This window comes from Ambystoma mexicanum, chromosome 1q (assembly GCF_040938575.1).
Source record: "Ambystoma mexicanum isolate Mex_15411 chromosome 1q, UKY_AmexF1_1, whole genome shotgun sequence".
Classification (NCBI taxonomy): domain Eukaryota; kingdom Metazoa; phylum Chordata; class Amphibia; order Caudata; family Ambystomatidae; genus Ambystoma; species Ambystoma mexicanum.
The window spans coordinates 1,253,229,022-1,253,246,632 of NC_090922.1; the positions used below are offsets into that span (position 1 = coordinate 1,253,229,022).

Genomic DNA, 17,611 nt, shown 5'->3' on the forward strand with positions numbered 1-17,611 from the left:
GCGATGCGCAGGAAGTTTCACACGCGATAGGCCCTGTGCGAGCGGGGTACGTGTATTTCAGGGGTGCGCGTAGAGAATCACACGCGATAGGCCTTGGGGAGCGGGGTACGTGCATTCTGAGGGGTGCACGTGGATTATCACATATGATAGGCCCTGTGCTAGCGGGGTACGAGTATTTCTGGGTTGCGCAGGAAGTTTCACACGCGATAGGCCCTGTGCAAGCGGGGTACGTGTATTTCGGGGGGGTGTGTGGAGAATCACACGCGATAGGCCTTGGGGAGCGGGGTACGTGTATTCTGAGGGGTGCGCGTGGAGAATCACACGCGATAGGTCCTGTGCGAGCAGGGTACGTGTATTTCTGGGGTGCGCGGGAAGTTTCACACGTGATAGGCCCTGTGCGAGTGGGGTACGTATATTACTGGGGTGCGAGTGGAGAATCACACGTGATAGGCCTTGCGGAGCGGGGTACGTGTATTCTGGGGTGCGCATGGAGAATCACACGCGATAGGCCCTGTGCGAGCGGGGTACGTGTATTTCTGGGGTGCACGTGGAGAATCACACGCGATATGCCTTGGGGAGCAGGGTACGTGTATTCTGAGGGGTGCGCGTGGAGAATCACACGCGATAGGCCCTGTGCGTGCGGAGTACGTGTACTTGGGGGTGCGCGGGGAGTTTCACACGCGATTCCGCTTGCAGAGCGGGATACGTCTATTCTGAGGGGTGCGCCGGGAGTTTCACACATGAATTGGCAGTGTGGGTCCTCCCAGGTGTGCCCTCTACCCCCTCCCCAGCCCCTGCAGGCAGCCCACACCACAGTGGACTACCATGCACCCCTGGTCATGTCCCATAGGCAGCCCATCCACCCTGGGCATGCCCCCCAGGTAGCCCACATGTCACCATGCACTAGTGAGCACCGACTCATGTCCCCCAGTACCCCCACCCATCCAGCATTGATGGGCACCTGCCAGCAGGCCCCGACTCATGTCCCCCAGCACCCGCACCAATCCAGCATTGACGGGCACCTGCCAGCAGGCCCCGACTCATGTCCCCCAGCACCCCCACCCATCCAGCATTGACGGGCACCTGCCAGCAGGCCCCGACTCATGTCCCCCAGCACCCCCACCCATCCAGCATTGACGGGCACCTGCCAGCAGGCCCCGACTCATGTTCCCCAACACCCCCACTCATCCAGCATTGATGGGCACCTGCCAGCAGGCCCCGACTCATGTCCCCCAGCACCCCCACCCATCCAGCATTGACGGGCACCTGCCAGCAGGCCCCGACTCATGTCCCCCAGCACCCCCACCCATCCAGCATTGACGGGCACCTGCCAGCAGGCCCTAACTCAGGTCCCCCAGCACCCCCACCCATCCAGCATTGACGGGCACCTGCCAGCAGGCCCCGACTCATGTCCCCCTCCCAACATGTCATAAAGATGCACATTCATGGGCCTCATGTCCACCAAAATACCACTGCACGCCACCCCAGTCTTGAGATCCAATCAAGTTTCCCATCCACCCCACACTGAAAGACCTATTTCATGAAACAAACCAAAAGTCAACTATGTACATCAACACATGTCCGTCACACACACACACTGGGTGCCAGTGATTGTGTAAACCCACATTGTGACATGCCGTAAACCAATTAGCGAATACCACACATGGATGTAATAAATCAAAATGTATTTTGCACAAAATGAAGTAAATGGAATGAAAACATGAAAAATATTTTAAACAAGAAAAGAAATGCATGTCCAAAAAAAAAAAAAAAATGAAGTCTCAATCCAAAGTAATCGAAAAGAAAGTTAGTCCAAACTCTCCGTCCACCAAAGCAAATCCAAATGAAAGGTACATTTTAAAATCCATTGTTCCATGGTGATTTAAAATACATTTTATGTCATAAATCCACAGTTCAACTATGTACAAAGATTGATTCCAGGGTCCATGAGCCGAACGAATGAAATGAAACCTATCAAAAATGAAGAACTATACAAAAACGTGGGGAATTGTCCCAAAACAAATAAAAAAAGAAAGGAAACCTAACACTAACTAACTATATACAATGGCGGCGGGCATCTGTGATGTTCCGGGCCAGGGCATCATCGAACTCCATGTCGATGTCCCGGAGGCGGGCCTCTGCCCTGGCCCCGAGGTCTCGCAGGGATGCAGTCATGGCCTGTTCCACCTCCCTGCGAGTTGCCTCGAGGCACTCAGCCCGCCTCAATGCCCGGCGCATGGAGAACTCCACCCTGACCATGGTGAGCCACGCCTCTTCCGCCCGCCGCCACTCTGCATCTATCCGCTGGCCCAACCGCAGCCACACGGAAGACACTCCCATTCCAGGTCCTCCTGCCCTCTGGCCAATGCCTGCCCCTCTGATGTTGCTGGCCCCGAGCCATCATCGCTCTCACCTTGAGCCTGCTGCTGTTGCTGTCCTTGTGCCCTGTCCGATGATGCCTGCACATCCTACATCTGCTGGTCTCCCGTTGGTGGGGTGTCCACCCCTGCTGGACCTCCGACTCCCGACTGTGGCAGGGATGGGATTTCCACCAAGCTGGCTGTATCGGTCAGGCCAGGTCCACAGGGGGCCCTGGTGGAATCTGGGCCGGAAGACGGCAGAGAAAACGACTGGCGCATAGTCTCCACAGAGGAGGAGAGGTCCGCCAGAGTGCGCAACACATGTAGGAAACCTCCGACCATGGCCCCTCCCAACTGTGCCACGTTGCCACGCAGCTCTTCGTGATGGTGTGCGTGGTCCCCCCAGGAAGCACGCACGTCATCACGAATGACCGCGTGCGCAACGCAACACCAATCAGGACAGAGCCCATACGGTCATGGGACTCCTCGTCCGCAGGTAGTGGAGAGCTAGATGACGTGTGCCTCCCCCCTACCTGCGGACGGGCCTGTGACGGGGCATCCCTGCTGGTGCATGGTGGTACAGTCACAGGGTCACGGACAGCGAAATGCACAGGCCCCTCCGCGGTGACCTGTGCTGCCTCCTGCCCCTGGACTGCACCACTTGCACCAGTGGTACTACCCCCACCAGGCCACATGTGCAGCTCAGTAGGGGGCTCTTCCTCCTCTGTGGAGAACACCAACCTGGATGTCTCTGCACCGTCTTCTGCCATTGCAAGCCCCTGTGGGGGCTCACCTGGACCTTCCGCTACAGCCGTAGTGGCAGACGCGGCACCAGTCCCCTCGCTCCCGGATGATGGCAATTCCTGGGAGGGTGGCTGGGCCTTGCGTCGCCTTTGTAGAGGGAGACATAGAACACAAGCATCAGGGTACTGTACAATAGTTCCCTAGACAGGAAGCAATAACACATGAGTGGCACTGTCAAACGTCACTTCCATCCTGTCCCTCCACAACACATGGGTCAATGCAGGCAACACACATGCAGAAACAGGCACGGCGCATGCAATCATCATCAGCATCCATGTACAAGGGCCTCTATTGACATAAAGGTTTGGCTTCAAACTCACATGCATCGTGGCTCATACTGATCCCATGCACACACATCACCGGAGGGTCATGCATCAGGGCTCGTACACCACAGACACTGTGGATACAAGGGTGACTAGACTGCATAAGTGAATCAACACATCGTCACGGACATGTGTCATGCATCCATGGCGTTTCAAAGTCACACACACGCTTCTCAGACACCAAAAAGATTAAGACTACAGGAGTAAGCAGTAAACCCAATTGGTAGCAGTCTGCACCACCCAGAGTTACCTGGTAGCTGTGGCTGAGCAGTCAGACTTCTCACAAGAAGAGCAAGGCAGTATATAGAGTATACACAATAGGGCCAAAAACACAGTGGAACAAGCAAACACTGACCAGAGCTTTGTATCAAAAGTATATAATTATTTATTTAAAACACACTTTAGGTAATACACTAACACTCTAAATCAAAAGCAAGTTCAAACACAGTCAGATAAAGTATAAACACCTCCCTTGATAACTATTAGACAAGTCAGAGTTAAAACAACACTATTTGTTAAAACAGATGTGAGCGTGTAACCTAGATGGCACTCCAATAGTTAAGTTAAAGGGAGAGAAAAAGGCAGAGCATGAAAATAAAACAATTCCCAACACTTCTCTAAGTCCAAAGCAAGTCAGTGAAGGCAGTATACACTGCAGAGCCAAAGTTCATAGGCCAGGCCCACTTTAAATGGAGCAAAGCGAAATGTGCCCAGGATCACACAGTTTAAAATGCACTAAAAGTCTTTGCAGAGTGTTCAAAAGAGGTTGGGGTGGTTCAAGAAGTAAAGTTAGAAGGTCTGGAGCCAACCCAGTTGGAAAGCCAAGGATTTAAGGGTCACCTTTAGCAATCCGAAGAAAGGGAGGCCAGGTGGACCACAGTACCATAAAGAGAGAGGAAGCTCCAGCAGCGGCAGTTGTTCCTGGCAGTGGATGCAAGTCATGGATTCTGCCAGGGGAAGAGAAGATCTTGTCGAGGAGGAAACTTGGAGTCGATGCACTGCACAGGGATGAAACCAGCCGCGGAGTTCGTCGGTAATAGGAGCGTTCCTTTTATTCGCGGTCAAAGTGGTGAAGCTTGGCTATCTGGCCGCCGGGGTACTTGGCACGGGTGATTCGACCAAGAGACGTCTTTGGAAGGCGAAATGGCGAACTGGTTGATCCCACCAGCTCAGAGGGAGAAGACTCTTCCAGCAGAAGATCTCCTCTTGTCGTCGGGAAAGTGGTGAGGTTGTTGCAGCAGGGCTCCACCGGGGGTGTCGTCGTTGCAGATGGCTCAGCTTCTTCCCTCTTCGGATTTCTTAGGTCCTGTGGCGACTTCTGAAGTTCCAGTCCCAAAAGACCTGCTTTTATGCAGAAAAAACCCCATTCAACAGCCTAGCTGTCACTCAAACATGCTAAGTGGTGAGCCGGGCGGCTCACCACTGGGCCAATCAGAATAGAGTGCGACTTGAGTTGCTAAGGCAACGCAGTCCAGGGTGCCAATTCCCATCCCCACACATTCTGTGGAACCCAGGCAGAGTGGAACCATTTGGAGGGCTCCCAAAAAGTGGAACAAATGGCTCGACCTTGGTCAGAGTTACAGAGACGGACACAAACCCCATTTTAGAAAAGAGTTCTTGCAAAAAGACCCAACCGTGAATTTAATATTAAATAAATAAACCAGCGGTATCTTTAACATTGCACAAAAAAGTGGTGCGTTTAAAATCAATGGGAAAATCCCATAGGAAATATTCCGCTGGAATATTTTGCGTGGTAACCACTGCCACCAGCCAGAAACTCGGCAAGGGGGGACTGGACAGTGCCCCCTTGAAAACAGACCCAGGGGCAATATAATTAACCCCTTCCAGTACTTCCACAATATGATGGTTTGTACTGGTTCTGTTCACAATTTAGGACTAGTAAAGTCAATGGTGACTTTACATGCCCTGGGAGACAGTAGTCAGTCCCAGGGTATGGAGTCTATGTTTGGGGGTCACTATGACACCCCTATGTTACTGCACTGAGGGTGCTGTGCAACATATACACAAAAAATAGATGATGCCCTATGGAGTAAAAGACCCCATAGCCCAAAATCACACAAATAGTCAGAAGAGACATACCTCAAATCATGCCTAAGAGTGGGAGTTAAAGAGTCTCACTCTTAGCAGGAGAAAAAAACAAACCCCAAAAATCCAGCAAAGCTGCTGGGGGACTCACTAGGTTTGGGAAATTAGCCTTATAAGAGAATTCTCCCTAACAACAGACATGTACACCATACATGTACATGAGAGCAGCAACCATCTCCCACCCCTCATCCATGTCCAAGAACAGAGACAGGCATACATTCATGTGTGCATTCCGCATGCACCTCCCCATGTTGCATCGGAACACATGCACCATCCATGTGGTTCCAGCATGACTGGTCTCACATGCAACACCATGATGTCCCTGCACACACACATCCATACATGGCCCATGTCACACATACAGGCAAGCAGCTGACTACCAGCACACTGCAACATGCCCTGTTTCACACAGCAATGCATGGCCACTTACCGCTCAACTCCAGACAGGTCTGCCTGTCAAGGGCCTGGGCGTGGAGCGCTGGGCTAATGCATTCCAGGACCCTCATCTGGATGTTGCTCAGGCTGACACAGCACCCCTCTGCATCCTCTGCCTTCATGAGGCACCGGGCCTTGCTGAGGCTCCTGGACCTGAAGTCCTCCCAGCACTTCCGGGCGTGCTTGATGTCGCGGGTTGCCACCCCCTCCGCATTGATGGCAACCACTACGTCCTCCCAGATCCTCTCCCGTCCTTCCTTGTTGGCGCGCAATGGTATGAAGAGGGCATCATAATGCCCCAGGACTTGCTCCACCAGGACACCAACTTCCTTGTTGCTGAAGCTGGTAGCCCTCTGCCTCTCTGGCTGGGGGTCCCCAGTGGTCTCAGATGGTGTTTGCCCCAACATGGCGACCCCCAAGGCAGGTGTGGGTGGGCAACTGGGTCCTGGGGCTGGGCTGTGGAGCGATGGTATCCCAGTCGGGAGTCTTCTGTTCCAGCAGGGGTGGACACAGCAACTGGACCCCTGCAGATGGCTGACGTGCAGGCACCAAATAGCAGGGCACATGGGCAGCAGGCAGGCAGGCAGCAGTAGATGGCAGGTGGGAGCGTGCTCAGGGCTCTGGGGGGCAGGAAAATGGCCTTTTGGGCAGGAGCGTAGTCTTCCCTGTGTTGTCCCGTGGCCAGCTTGATATGGAGTGATTTGGCAGTGAAAAAAGTGCACGTCAGCGTGTAATTGGAGGAAAGGCCCTTAGCGCGTACACGCGTAAGTGACGTGGCACGTGTGGGCTGGCTTAAAAGGTACGCATAGGACGCCATTTTCTTGTACGTGCTTTTTGTGGAGAGCGAACGGGTGATTCTTGTACTTCTTGTCGGTTCACACGCGATTACTTCACAACGGTTCCAGTTCGTACTCCCTGTTTACTCAGACAGCGTTCATTTCTTCTTTTGGCGGGGGTGTTGCTTTTTCACGTTCTTTTTCCAGGCAGACGGTGAGTCGCGCACGTAGTTTCCAACTGTGGTTGCCCCTGTGTGTCGCGTACCCCTTCAGAGGTCATTGTAGGCTGTGTGTATCACGCGTATTCTTATTATTGTGTTTCTGGGTGCCACAGCGTAGTGCGGGTTCATTTTTCCACGCACGTGGTCTACCAGGGGTTGCGTGCACGTTTAATTTTATTTTCGGGGTGTCTGTGCGTTGTGTGACCCGTCATCTTCCCCCAGGGGTGACAGACAGCCTTGCTAGAGCACTAGGGTACGAATTCCATCTAGTACCCTACCCCTTTCACCTCAATTGCCCAGGACAATTGTTTACTGCATGGTTTGGAGGCGACCAAGCAGTAAGGGAGGCAAAGGTGGCCGACCTCCAAAAGGTGGGCGCGGTAGGGGATATGGCCAGGATGTGCAGGGTGGCCCAAGAGACCAGTGTGTGGAGGACCAATCGGGCCCACCTATGCCCCCCCCGCACCCTCAATGGTTGTGGGAAATGTAGCTGACACCATCCCAGCTCAGCCCTTGTTAAACCGGCCCATATTGTCAACTGAACCGGCACAGGATGACTCCCAGGCTGACTTCCGTGTCACCAAGTCTAAGCCACGTGTGGCGGTGAAAGTTGCTGTCACCAGGCCACGTGGAGCTGGGGCAGCAATGTCATCTGCTGCCCCAAGTAGCCAGGGTGAGGAGGCTGCAGGGGCAGCTGCAGCTCAATCCACCCTAGCTCTGAGTCTCCCAGCCGGGACAGTGTCGGTCCAAGTCCTTCACACCGAAGTTGGTCCTACCAACATCCGCCTGCAGCCAATGCCTGCATTGAGACCTTTGGTCATTGTGCCTTTGCAAACTTCAAGTACCCAGTCCACCTGCGCTTCTGCCCCTACCAACCAGAGCGGCGTAAGCCACTCAGTATCCGCACCACCTTCCAAGAAGAAGAAGGGTGCTCTTGCACTACAGGCTGGGACCTCAGACACGGCTACACACTCCGGCACGTCAAGGAAGCCTAGCTTCAATGACGCCGAACTAGATGCACTTGTGGTCTATGTGTTGGCACATAGCCGCGAAATGGTGGTGACTGCAGGGTGAAAGACTACGCCTGCTCAACGTAGGGCCCACTGGCAGACCATCGCGGACCACATTAGTGCCCTTGGATTTGTGAGGCACACAGCTGATGATTGCTATAAGCGGTGGAATGACCCGAAACGCAGAGCAAAGCACAAGCTGGCTTCCAATCATGACTCTACTCTGGTGACTGGCGGTGGGTCTCCACCAGAGGACGACCAACTGACTGAACATGAGTCTGTCATTGGACCCTTTGTCACAGAGGAACAGATCTGAGGCGTGGGAGACCTACCAGATTTTGAAGCATTGTCCGGTGAGTGCCCATGCATGTGTGTGCAATCCATGTGTATGTTGCTTGGGTGATGTGTTCTGATTGAGTGCTAGGTGAGGCTGTGTAGTCATGACTGGTATGGGCCACCGATGTGGTCCCTCAAAACCATTCCCTGGCCTTGGGTTTGGGTATGACAGTATCCCTTCTGACCACAGTTGCCAATTTGCACCAGATTACTGCAGTTGCCCTTCAACTGTCATCTTGCAACTACATTGTTCAAAATGTTTTCCTGTTCATTCAGCCTGATTGTTTAAATCCTTGCCATTTTTAGGACACATTATTTTGACGTACTGCCACATATGTGACATACTTCTGTCATACATTACACCCCACAATGGGCCACATTTATTACCTTGTTATGGGAATGATTTAACCATTCAGGCTGATTGAGTAATGGGCTGCACACAATCATTTTTGGGCCATGTTTGAATGTTGAACATGACTGTTGTCTTCTGTCATGTTGAAGTGACCAACCATTGATGTATTCATCTGCCTGCCATCACTGTATCAGTGAACACTGGATCTGTTGCAGCGTGTGGCACATGTGTGTTTTGTCACACTATTTTGCATGTTTCATCTCATCATGTCCGTCTCACATGGATGTATGACAGTACTGATTTTCTACCATATGGCTGTACTTGTCAAATGTACCATGGCTATGCTACATGACATCTGTGTGATGGCATGTGTCATGTATGTGTATTGGACATGCCACTCACAGGCTAATGTGTGCTGCCAGTGCTATCCAGCATGCTGCGCATGTGTTGCTTTTCCATCTTGGTGTCCTCAGTGTGTGCTTTTTGCCTACCCTTCCAACTCATTGACAGTGCATGCATGCCAGGGTTATAGTCATGTGGGACATGTGCAATTTATGTACTGGATCTCTGCCTCGTAAGGCCTATGTGTGTGCTATGGTGCTCATGCCTGTTTCCATTTGTTGTCTTTCATGTTTTTGTAGGTGATGAGGCACTTGATGCTGTTGTTGAGGAGGAGGTGGTGCAGACCCAGGAGGAATCTCAGCCACAACCGGGCACCAGTGGAAGACGTGGGGTGGTGGTGGGTGAAAACCCAATCCTCCTGCAGACCATATTGTCCACGGGTGTCTCTGGGTACACCTCCACAGACCTCTATGAATCAGGTGCTGAATCGGACAGTGAGACATATGTGCCATCGCAAGTGAGTGTTTCTGGCAGGGATGCTGTTCTGTCCAACGCACCTGCATCAGCGGTAGACCCCTCTATGGGGATTTCAGTGTTGGAAAGTCTGCCTGTGGCGGTTACGGATGCAGGGTCACACTCCACAATATTTGCTCCTGTTCCTGGGCCAGAAGATTAAAGGAGGAATGCAGTCCTGCAGCCTCAGGCAGTGCCAGCACAGCAATGTGCAGATCGCCTTGCCCCAAACAGGTGTGGTGCCTGCCAACGCGGTGGCCGTGCGCCACCAGGCAATACTGTGTGGGAGAGCTCCATGTACAGTATAGCAGCACAACAGGGGGCATCGTGTGAAATGATGGCTCAGGCAATGGATAGGGTGGCCACTTCCATTCCCCCCCTGAAAGGCAGATGGAGCTCCAGCAGCAGGCAACAGACTCCAATTGCCACTCACACAGGGAGGACATATTGGCGTCCAACAGGGACCGACGGGCTGTACTGGAGACTCTGCGTGCAGACATATCTGTAGAGACACAGGCCCACAGGGAAGCCCTGAGGTTAGAGCATGGGTCCCTCAGAGATACTCTGGGTGAACTTGAGGTTTCCCGGAATTTTAGGTCAGAACAGCAGCTGGAGCAGTTCACACGTTCACTGTCAGCTGAGCTCCAGGCAACCCGTCAGGCGATCCGAGCATCACGCGAGGCCATGCAGGCAAAAATGCATGCTACCCATGAGGTGCTGCATGGGGATCTCCGTACCATCATCCTGCAGAACCAAACCTTCCAGACCCGCATGCTTGCTGCCATGGAGGACCATACCAGGGCTTTGCGTGGGCTGCCTCCCATATCAAGCCACCTCCTGATGTAGCAGTAGAGGGTGATGACAGCGACGGCAGTTCTCCCACTGTAGCGTAGCGGTGCAGGCCATGAGCCCATGGAGGGTTTTTTTTTTCAACATCCACACATGTGAGTGTTGGGATGCACCCTGTAACTCGTGCCTCCTGGGTGGCCTCCACCCCCCCCCGGTCCACACATGGCCATTTTTAATTTTTTTACAGTGTGTTGCTCCCGTGGGCATCCTCTGTGTATTCCAGCTGGGCACATGCAGGCTTGTCCTGTCTTTGGGTTAGATCCTTGGTTTCCTGACACACACACCCCTCCTTCTTCCCCTTTCCATGGGCTTGCAAAGGGTGTGACCAAGTGACAGTAACTTACACAGTGACATTGGGCTCCCATGAGTTGTGTGGGCAGTCTGTAGTCAAAACTGTGTGTACATCCCTAGTGGGGTTGTTGTTGGATTCTACACTGCATGGTGTATTGATATGTGCTTGTGCATCCATGTCTTTCTCCTTATATACATGTAGGTTCTTCATGTCTTCACAAGGCCGTCTCCTTTGCAGATGCAGTTCATGTTGTATGCAGTACACTTAGACATTTGTCTGACAGCAACACTCTGCAGTTGGAAGGGGTCGATGTGCTGCCTTAGTCAGGTTGTGAGACTTGCACTACTTTAATTTTTTGCTGTCATATGTTGCCATGCTTTCATCCTGTGCTGCTGTTTTGTGTTGCTGGTAAGTATTTGTTCATGTGTGGTGTTTCTTATTGATTACTGAGAGCACATTGTCTGTGGACTGTTTACATTAGGGACATTGCACTTTGTGACACTTGAGTCATGTGTTGTGCATTCATTTAGTTGCTTTCACATTGCATGCCATGCCATGGTGTGTTGGGTAGCTGAGATGGGGAGGGGGTTAGGTGACATGGCACTATTTTGATGTGGTATTTCAAGGGGGTAATCATTCCTGCTGCATGAATGTGTGTCTTTTTGTGACATAGCATTGGGTGTCTTTAAGTAGGTAGGGATGCACACAATGTAACACTTCCAAGTGAACAATCTCAGGCTGGCATGGTTGTGATAGTTGACTGTCCCTTTTGTCATCATCATTGATTGTCAGCTGGTATGTGCCAGGCCTGTGTGCACTCCACAGGGGTGGGATTTTAGGTGAAGTAATTTGCCACAAGCTGGGTACGGCTGCCTCACCACGTGCCCTTTCACCTCCCATACGCATCGGCCGTGCATGTGGTTGGGGATGTGGGGGCACCACCATGTCCATCGGCATGCGCCGGCATGTTGCAACATTGTGCAGGACACATGCTGCCACTATGATCCTGCACACTACTGGGGGTGCGTATAGCAGCTGCCCACCAGAGCGGTCAAGGGAGCGAAAGCGTGACTTGAGCACTCCGAATGTGTGCTCCACTATGCCCCGGGTTGCAATATGGGCTGTGTTGTAACTTACCTCAGGTGGTGTGGTGGGGTTTCGAATTGGCGTCATCATGTGGGTGCTCAGAGGGTAGGCACTGTCCCCTGGGGAGGTGATGATGGGTATCATTAGTGGGGTTGTGACATTACTCAGTATCTGGCATGCATGCATGTACAGAGGCATTTATACTCACCAATCAGCCATGTTTCGCCATGCCGCCCAGCTTCCAGGTCCCGGTTTAGGGGTGACATTCTGTAAATTATTATATTATTATATTATTATTATATTAAATGAAACTATCATGGCTTGACCCTGGATAGTTGGCATATACTGAAGTGTTTATTCCCTTGGCATCACATACTACCTGCACGTTGATTGAATGCCAGTGCTTGCGGTTTCGATGTATGTGCTCAGTGGCCCTGGGAGGACGTAGAGCCACATGGGTGCAATCAATGGCACCAAGCACTTTGGGGAAGTGAGCCACCCCGTAAAAGTCCTGCACCACGGCCTGCCTTTCTGCAGGTGTTCTGGGCATGTATATGGGCCTGCGGACTAAGGGGCGTGCAGTCATGATGGCCAACACCTGATGTAGGCAGCGTGACTGCGTGGCCTGTGACACACCCCCCACTATGGCACTTGTCCGCTGAAATGACCCAGTAGCCAAGAAGTGCAGTACATTGAGCACCTTTTCCAAGGGGCTCAGTGCTTGGGAGCAGAGGGTGGGTGATGTGAGGTCATCCTCCCACTTCCTGACCAGTTCTAGGATTATGTGTGGTGGAAACCTGTACCTCCCATACACCTGGTCATCAGGCATCCCAAAAAGGCAGGTCCTGGGTAAAAAAATGCAGTGCCTGGCTATCCTCCTCCTCCTGCGGTGTCCCACGACCACTGGCGCACGCCTTTCCCCTGTTCGATTCCATGAATACGTGTTGTTGGCATGCGTGTGGGCGTTGCGAGCATTTACCTCCTGTACTTCCCCCGTAACACCCACATTTTCGCGTGTTGTTCTCCATTCCGCATGTTACGCCCTGTGTTCCGCCCACTTTTGTTGTGTGCTCTGCGCTATGTGCGCTTTCCCTGTGCATGTAGCATACGCCGTTTGATGACGTGTGTGCCCGTGTGCGCCACCCACGATTTTAGCGCACATCCCAGGATTTACACACGCACTGAATTCCATGAATCGATGTGCGCGGCTTTGGCACGCGTGCGCTGCGATTTTCACGTTTGCGCTGTGATTTTCCCGTTTGCGCGCCCCTTTTCGGCACACATTTATTCCATGAATCGGCCCGTTAGTCTATTGCATTTTCCACAGGTCTGTCCTAGGATTGGGCATGGGCCATTGTATGGAAAAGAGAACCTGCATTAGGAGCATGATTTTCCCTTGGTATCGTCTGGATTTCTCTGTGATAGTCTGTCTTGTGGGCAGAGAGGACACGGTCTGGCGGACATGGCAGCAATAAGTCAGGTTTCTTCAGTGATTTCATTGCAGCCCCTTGAGAGTCGACACTTTCATATATGCGGGCACGATCAATTAATTCAGAAATGGGTAGTGGTTTCTTTAGTAAATGCTTCCAAAAGGTGAAGGACTGCGCGGATACATAGGCGGATGGCTTCCTCATCAGAAAAAATTGGCAGTGAGTTACCTGCTTTTGTAGGAGGACACATTCCTCCACGGTTTCCTGAGGTTATTGGCTGCATTGGTTAAAGGCCAATGCAGGAAATGGGACTGAACGGCGCTCTGGCAAGACTTGTTTTGCCAGTGGAAGCCCTGTCCCCAGACCCAGGGACATGCCCACAATACTCACGGAGCGTTGCTTCAGAATAGGACACTCCTAGTGAGATCTGTCCTGAAGCTGCATGCATGAGCAACCCACTATTTCAACAAGCAGACACATTCAGTAGTCTTTGCATAATCTGAATACAGAAAAAGACAAAGCCTCACATACTTGTTGTATATGTTGAAACTGGTATATATGTCCTATAATGTACAGACACTTTTTTCGTAGGGTGAATAGTGTGACCAGTCAAAACTGCAGAGCCCAACTTCCATTATTTGCTCAAAAGGGTTTCTTACTGAATCACTATATGAAATGCCCACAATGCTCTTTATGCAAATCTCCAGGATTGGGTTCTATGAAGAGATACTGGGCTTCAAAACAAGTATGATGGTGAGGGGGAAAAATTGGTGGTAGCAGAATTACTGTCACTTTTCTCAAACTGCCATATTACAAGTTTGGTCCTGGAGTGGGGGATTTACCTGCAGCATCATGCTGGAGGTAAATCCTCCCGCTTTCTGCCGAAAATCGGCAAAACCACTGCAGAAATTACACCACAAATTCCCATGAATTAACTCTGCCACACTCACTTGTAATCCAGCGATGATTCCGCCGGACCAAGTGGCGGTAACAGTAATTCCATTGGGCGGTATTCCGACAGATTTACCACTGGAATACCACCCAACTTCTAATGAGGCCCACTGTATTGCGGCCGGCTGGGGGCCACGCCCATTCGTCCCGTCCCCTCCTCCTAAGCGCACCACCCCAAGGAGGAGCGGGTTCCCCCAGTAAACATTTTTTTACATTTCCAGCACTATTAAAGGAATGGTGTTTACAGTATCTGTTAAGTTGGGGGATGAGTTTGCCATTAGGGGCTGTTACTAACGAGTCATAGGATTGCTTGTAAACATCAGGAAGGGTTTTAATAGTGCTCTTCATCTTGCATCTTACAAAGTTGGTGAAAATGTCAGTCATGGCAGCATCATCGTTGTCACCCATAGCTTTGATGAAGTCGTGGCAGTCTACGACCCATTCAGTTCACCTTCGACGTGGTCAGCTTCAGGCACCAGTTCAGATGGTGGTGGATTACGAAAGAGCGATGCTCTAGGAATGGGGTAGCATGTCTGCCAAACAGGGCAGTGCCTCATCAGCTTACATATCAGTTCACGTATCTGGAGCAGTAACTGGAAGTTGGACAAAATGTTTGTACATTTCAGTGAGTAATAAACGTGGGAAGCTCACCGTGTATTACCGCAGTGGAGAGTGTATGCGTTGGCTGGGAGCGGCGGAGTGTGTGCAGCAGCGTTATGTTGCTAGAGAAGTGTTTTGGACCCTTTTGGGCTGCACTGTTGTGCTGTAGTAGAGAGTTCATGCCACGGATTAGCGCAGGGAGGTTCCATAGCAGAGTCACTCATCAGAGTAGGGACTTCATTACGAGTTAGGTGGACATTTTGTGGTAAATCTGCCAAAAAATTGCCCTAAGGAATTACCGTTACCGCCACTTGGTCAGGTGGTGTTGTACTTACCCATTTATTTTGATTTCATTGGACCCAATGGGGCTTTTTTTGCAGAATTACCGCTGCAGTAATTCTGCCAATTCTGACGATTTTTCAGCATTGAGTGGGAAGATTTATCTCTAGGGTTTTCCTGGAGGTAAATCCTCTACTCAAAACCCAACCTCATAATTTGGCATAGTGGTAAAATTGGTGGTAACTCAGTTGCCACCAATGTTACCACTTACCGCCTAACTGCTGATGAGGCTGATAGTGTTGTAGGCCGGTTGCCGGCAGCGAACAGTTGGATGGTGTCAGGTGGAGCCAGCGCAATTTCCGGGGCCAGGAGCGGCACTACAGAAAGCGCTAGGAGTGGTGCGTTGGGACGGATCCTCTTCATCGCCCGATTGTTCTGTCTCTCAGGGGGGATATGATTGGCAGAATGGATGAAAGACATGACAGCTTTTCTATTCAAACAGGAAAACCTTCATTTCTATTAACTTCATGAATCGCTGAACATGTTACTTCTCTCTCTCCTTTCCTAATTTCTTCCGCTTGCGGTCTCTTCCCCTCACCCACATTTAGCTCCCATGCGTTCTGCCCATTATCCATATGGTGTTGGAGCAGAGACATAACTTATTGTATTTTGAAAGTACTCAAATGGTGGGTTTCTGTTCCCCCCTGGCATTGTTCTCATTAACAGCATGAGCGCTTTTATTCAGCTTTTACATGGTTGTGGTTGCGTGCTGTTTTTATAATTAAGCAGTTCTATGTGGTTTTATCGAAGTAAATTACTCATTGGTAATTTAGCTTTCTCAGGATAACATTGAATTTAGTGTTTTAAGGGGGTACCCCTCATACTTCACCCCTGCTCCCCCACTATCACTTCGACCCTCCATCCCCAAACCACTCTATAACCCCTAATCCTTATAACAAAAAATATATATTTACTGCCTCAAAAGTAATAATGTCGAAGTAAATTACCATGGAGTAATTTCCTTCCATAAAAACACGTATAGAATGTAAACTTATACAAGCACTGTTGTCACAGCTGATTAAGCCTATCGGTGTCACATTTTTCAGATCGTGTTGGTCTGCCAGCAGCATGGACTCACCGTTTCTCCTGGCCTGCTCAAAGAAGTGCTCTGCAACCCACATTTGTGTGTAAAGGACCGAATAAGGCAAGTGGATATCTTACAAATCTATCCCAGGCAAAGTGAGTGGTGTGCATTTTGATCTGGTAGTTATCGCTTTGTGCTAGGATGTAAGGATTTGCATACATGCCGGCAACAGTGACAGAGGACGATCTGGCCTGCAGTGGGGAAAACATTTTCAATGAGTCAAGCAAATGTATGAGGTTTTCAGTGGTGTCTCTTCTCGCATAATGGACCCTGCCACCAGCCTGCAACTCTGAGACGACTTGGGAGCATAGATGGGTTCACGCCAGAACTTGGGCTTGGTCTAGCCTAGGATAGGGCCATTTTAACCGATTGTAGGGGCTTGGGCACATTTAGGGCCCCAACGAAGCAAAGAAATTAAGGGATTAATAATTTCTGGTCGTCACCTCTCATCGCTTTCACAGCTCATAACGGTTCCATGTGTTAAAATCACGGCAAAAATTGCTGTGGTTACAAAATATCGTAGCAAACATGCTGAGGTTTTGCAGCCGCAATCCACGTAAAGGATGCAGGGGACAGCCCCGCAACCCTCGAACCCATTATACCTTTTAAGGGGAGCAGGGGACACCCCCGCAGCCCCTGCTCCTCTTAAATGGTATAACAGGGTTCACCTTTACCGAGTCAAACCACAGTATTTTTGCTGCGATTTTATGTATAGGCGAAATTTTTGCCGCGATTTTATCACTGCATACCCTCATAACTTGATATGCTGCCCTGGTAGCGTTTAAAATAAGCGTGGAAATGTAGCCACTTCCTCCTTTCTTTAATCAGAATAATAAACAAGTAGCATTTCAAGGGCAACATTAGCAGTTCACGAGGAGGATACCTGTATTCTAGGACATTTTTTTTTATCAATAGAAGCCGTAAAGAAGAGACATGGGCTGTGCTATAGATGCAGGCGAAAAATCAGTAACAGTGAAAAAGGTATAAATACCTCAGTATAGAGACAGAATTGAAATCAGAGCAGCACATTCACAGGATGCAGATGTGAACAGATATGAATGAGATGTTACTAGGATGGTGCAGGTATCCAACGGTAAACTGCAACCAGAGGAGACCACGGTTTCAATTTGGTTTGTCATTAGTGAGCAAAGAAACAAATGCCATTGTGATGTGCAATATATCAATGGTCACTAATATTATATATAAAGCAACACTATACGCAGTAAAACGTGAGGCTTTTTTGAAGGGTGCCCACCTATTACCAAGTCAACCTTAGGACATGGCAATTTTTAAATAATTAGATACTGGCAATGTTATCAGGATATGCACTATTGGACTAAATGAAACACACAGTATCACATACATAGGTCAGGAGGTGATGCTAAGATTTGACCTTCAATTT

General features: G+C 50.5%; 1 protein-coding gene across 1 annotated transcript in view; it reads left to right on the top strand.

The window, feature by feature from the left end:
- Positions 1 to 16,324, top strand: part of C1QH1orf87 (chromosome 1q C1orf87 homolog) — a 333,284-nt gene extending 316,960 nt beyond the window's left edge. The window contains exon 8 of the mRNA XM_069642765.1: positions 16,172 to 16,324. Within this exon, the coding sequence (XP_069498866.1) occupies positions 16,172 to 16,324 (153 nt within the window). The remainder of the gene's footprint in view (positions 1 to 16,171) is intronic.
- The last annotated feature ends 1,287 nt before the right edge of the window (positions 16,325 to 17,611 follow it).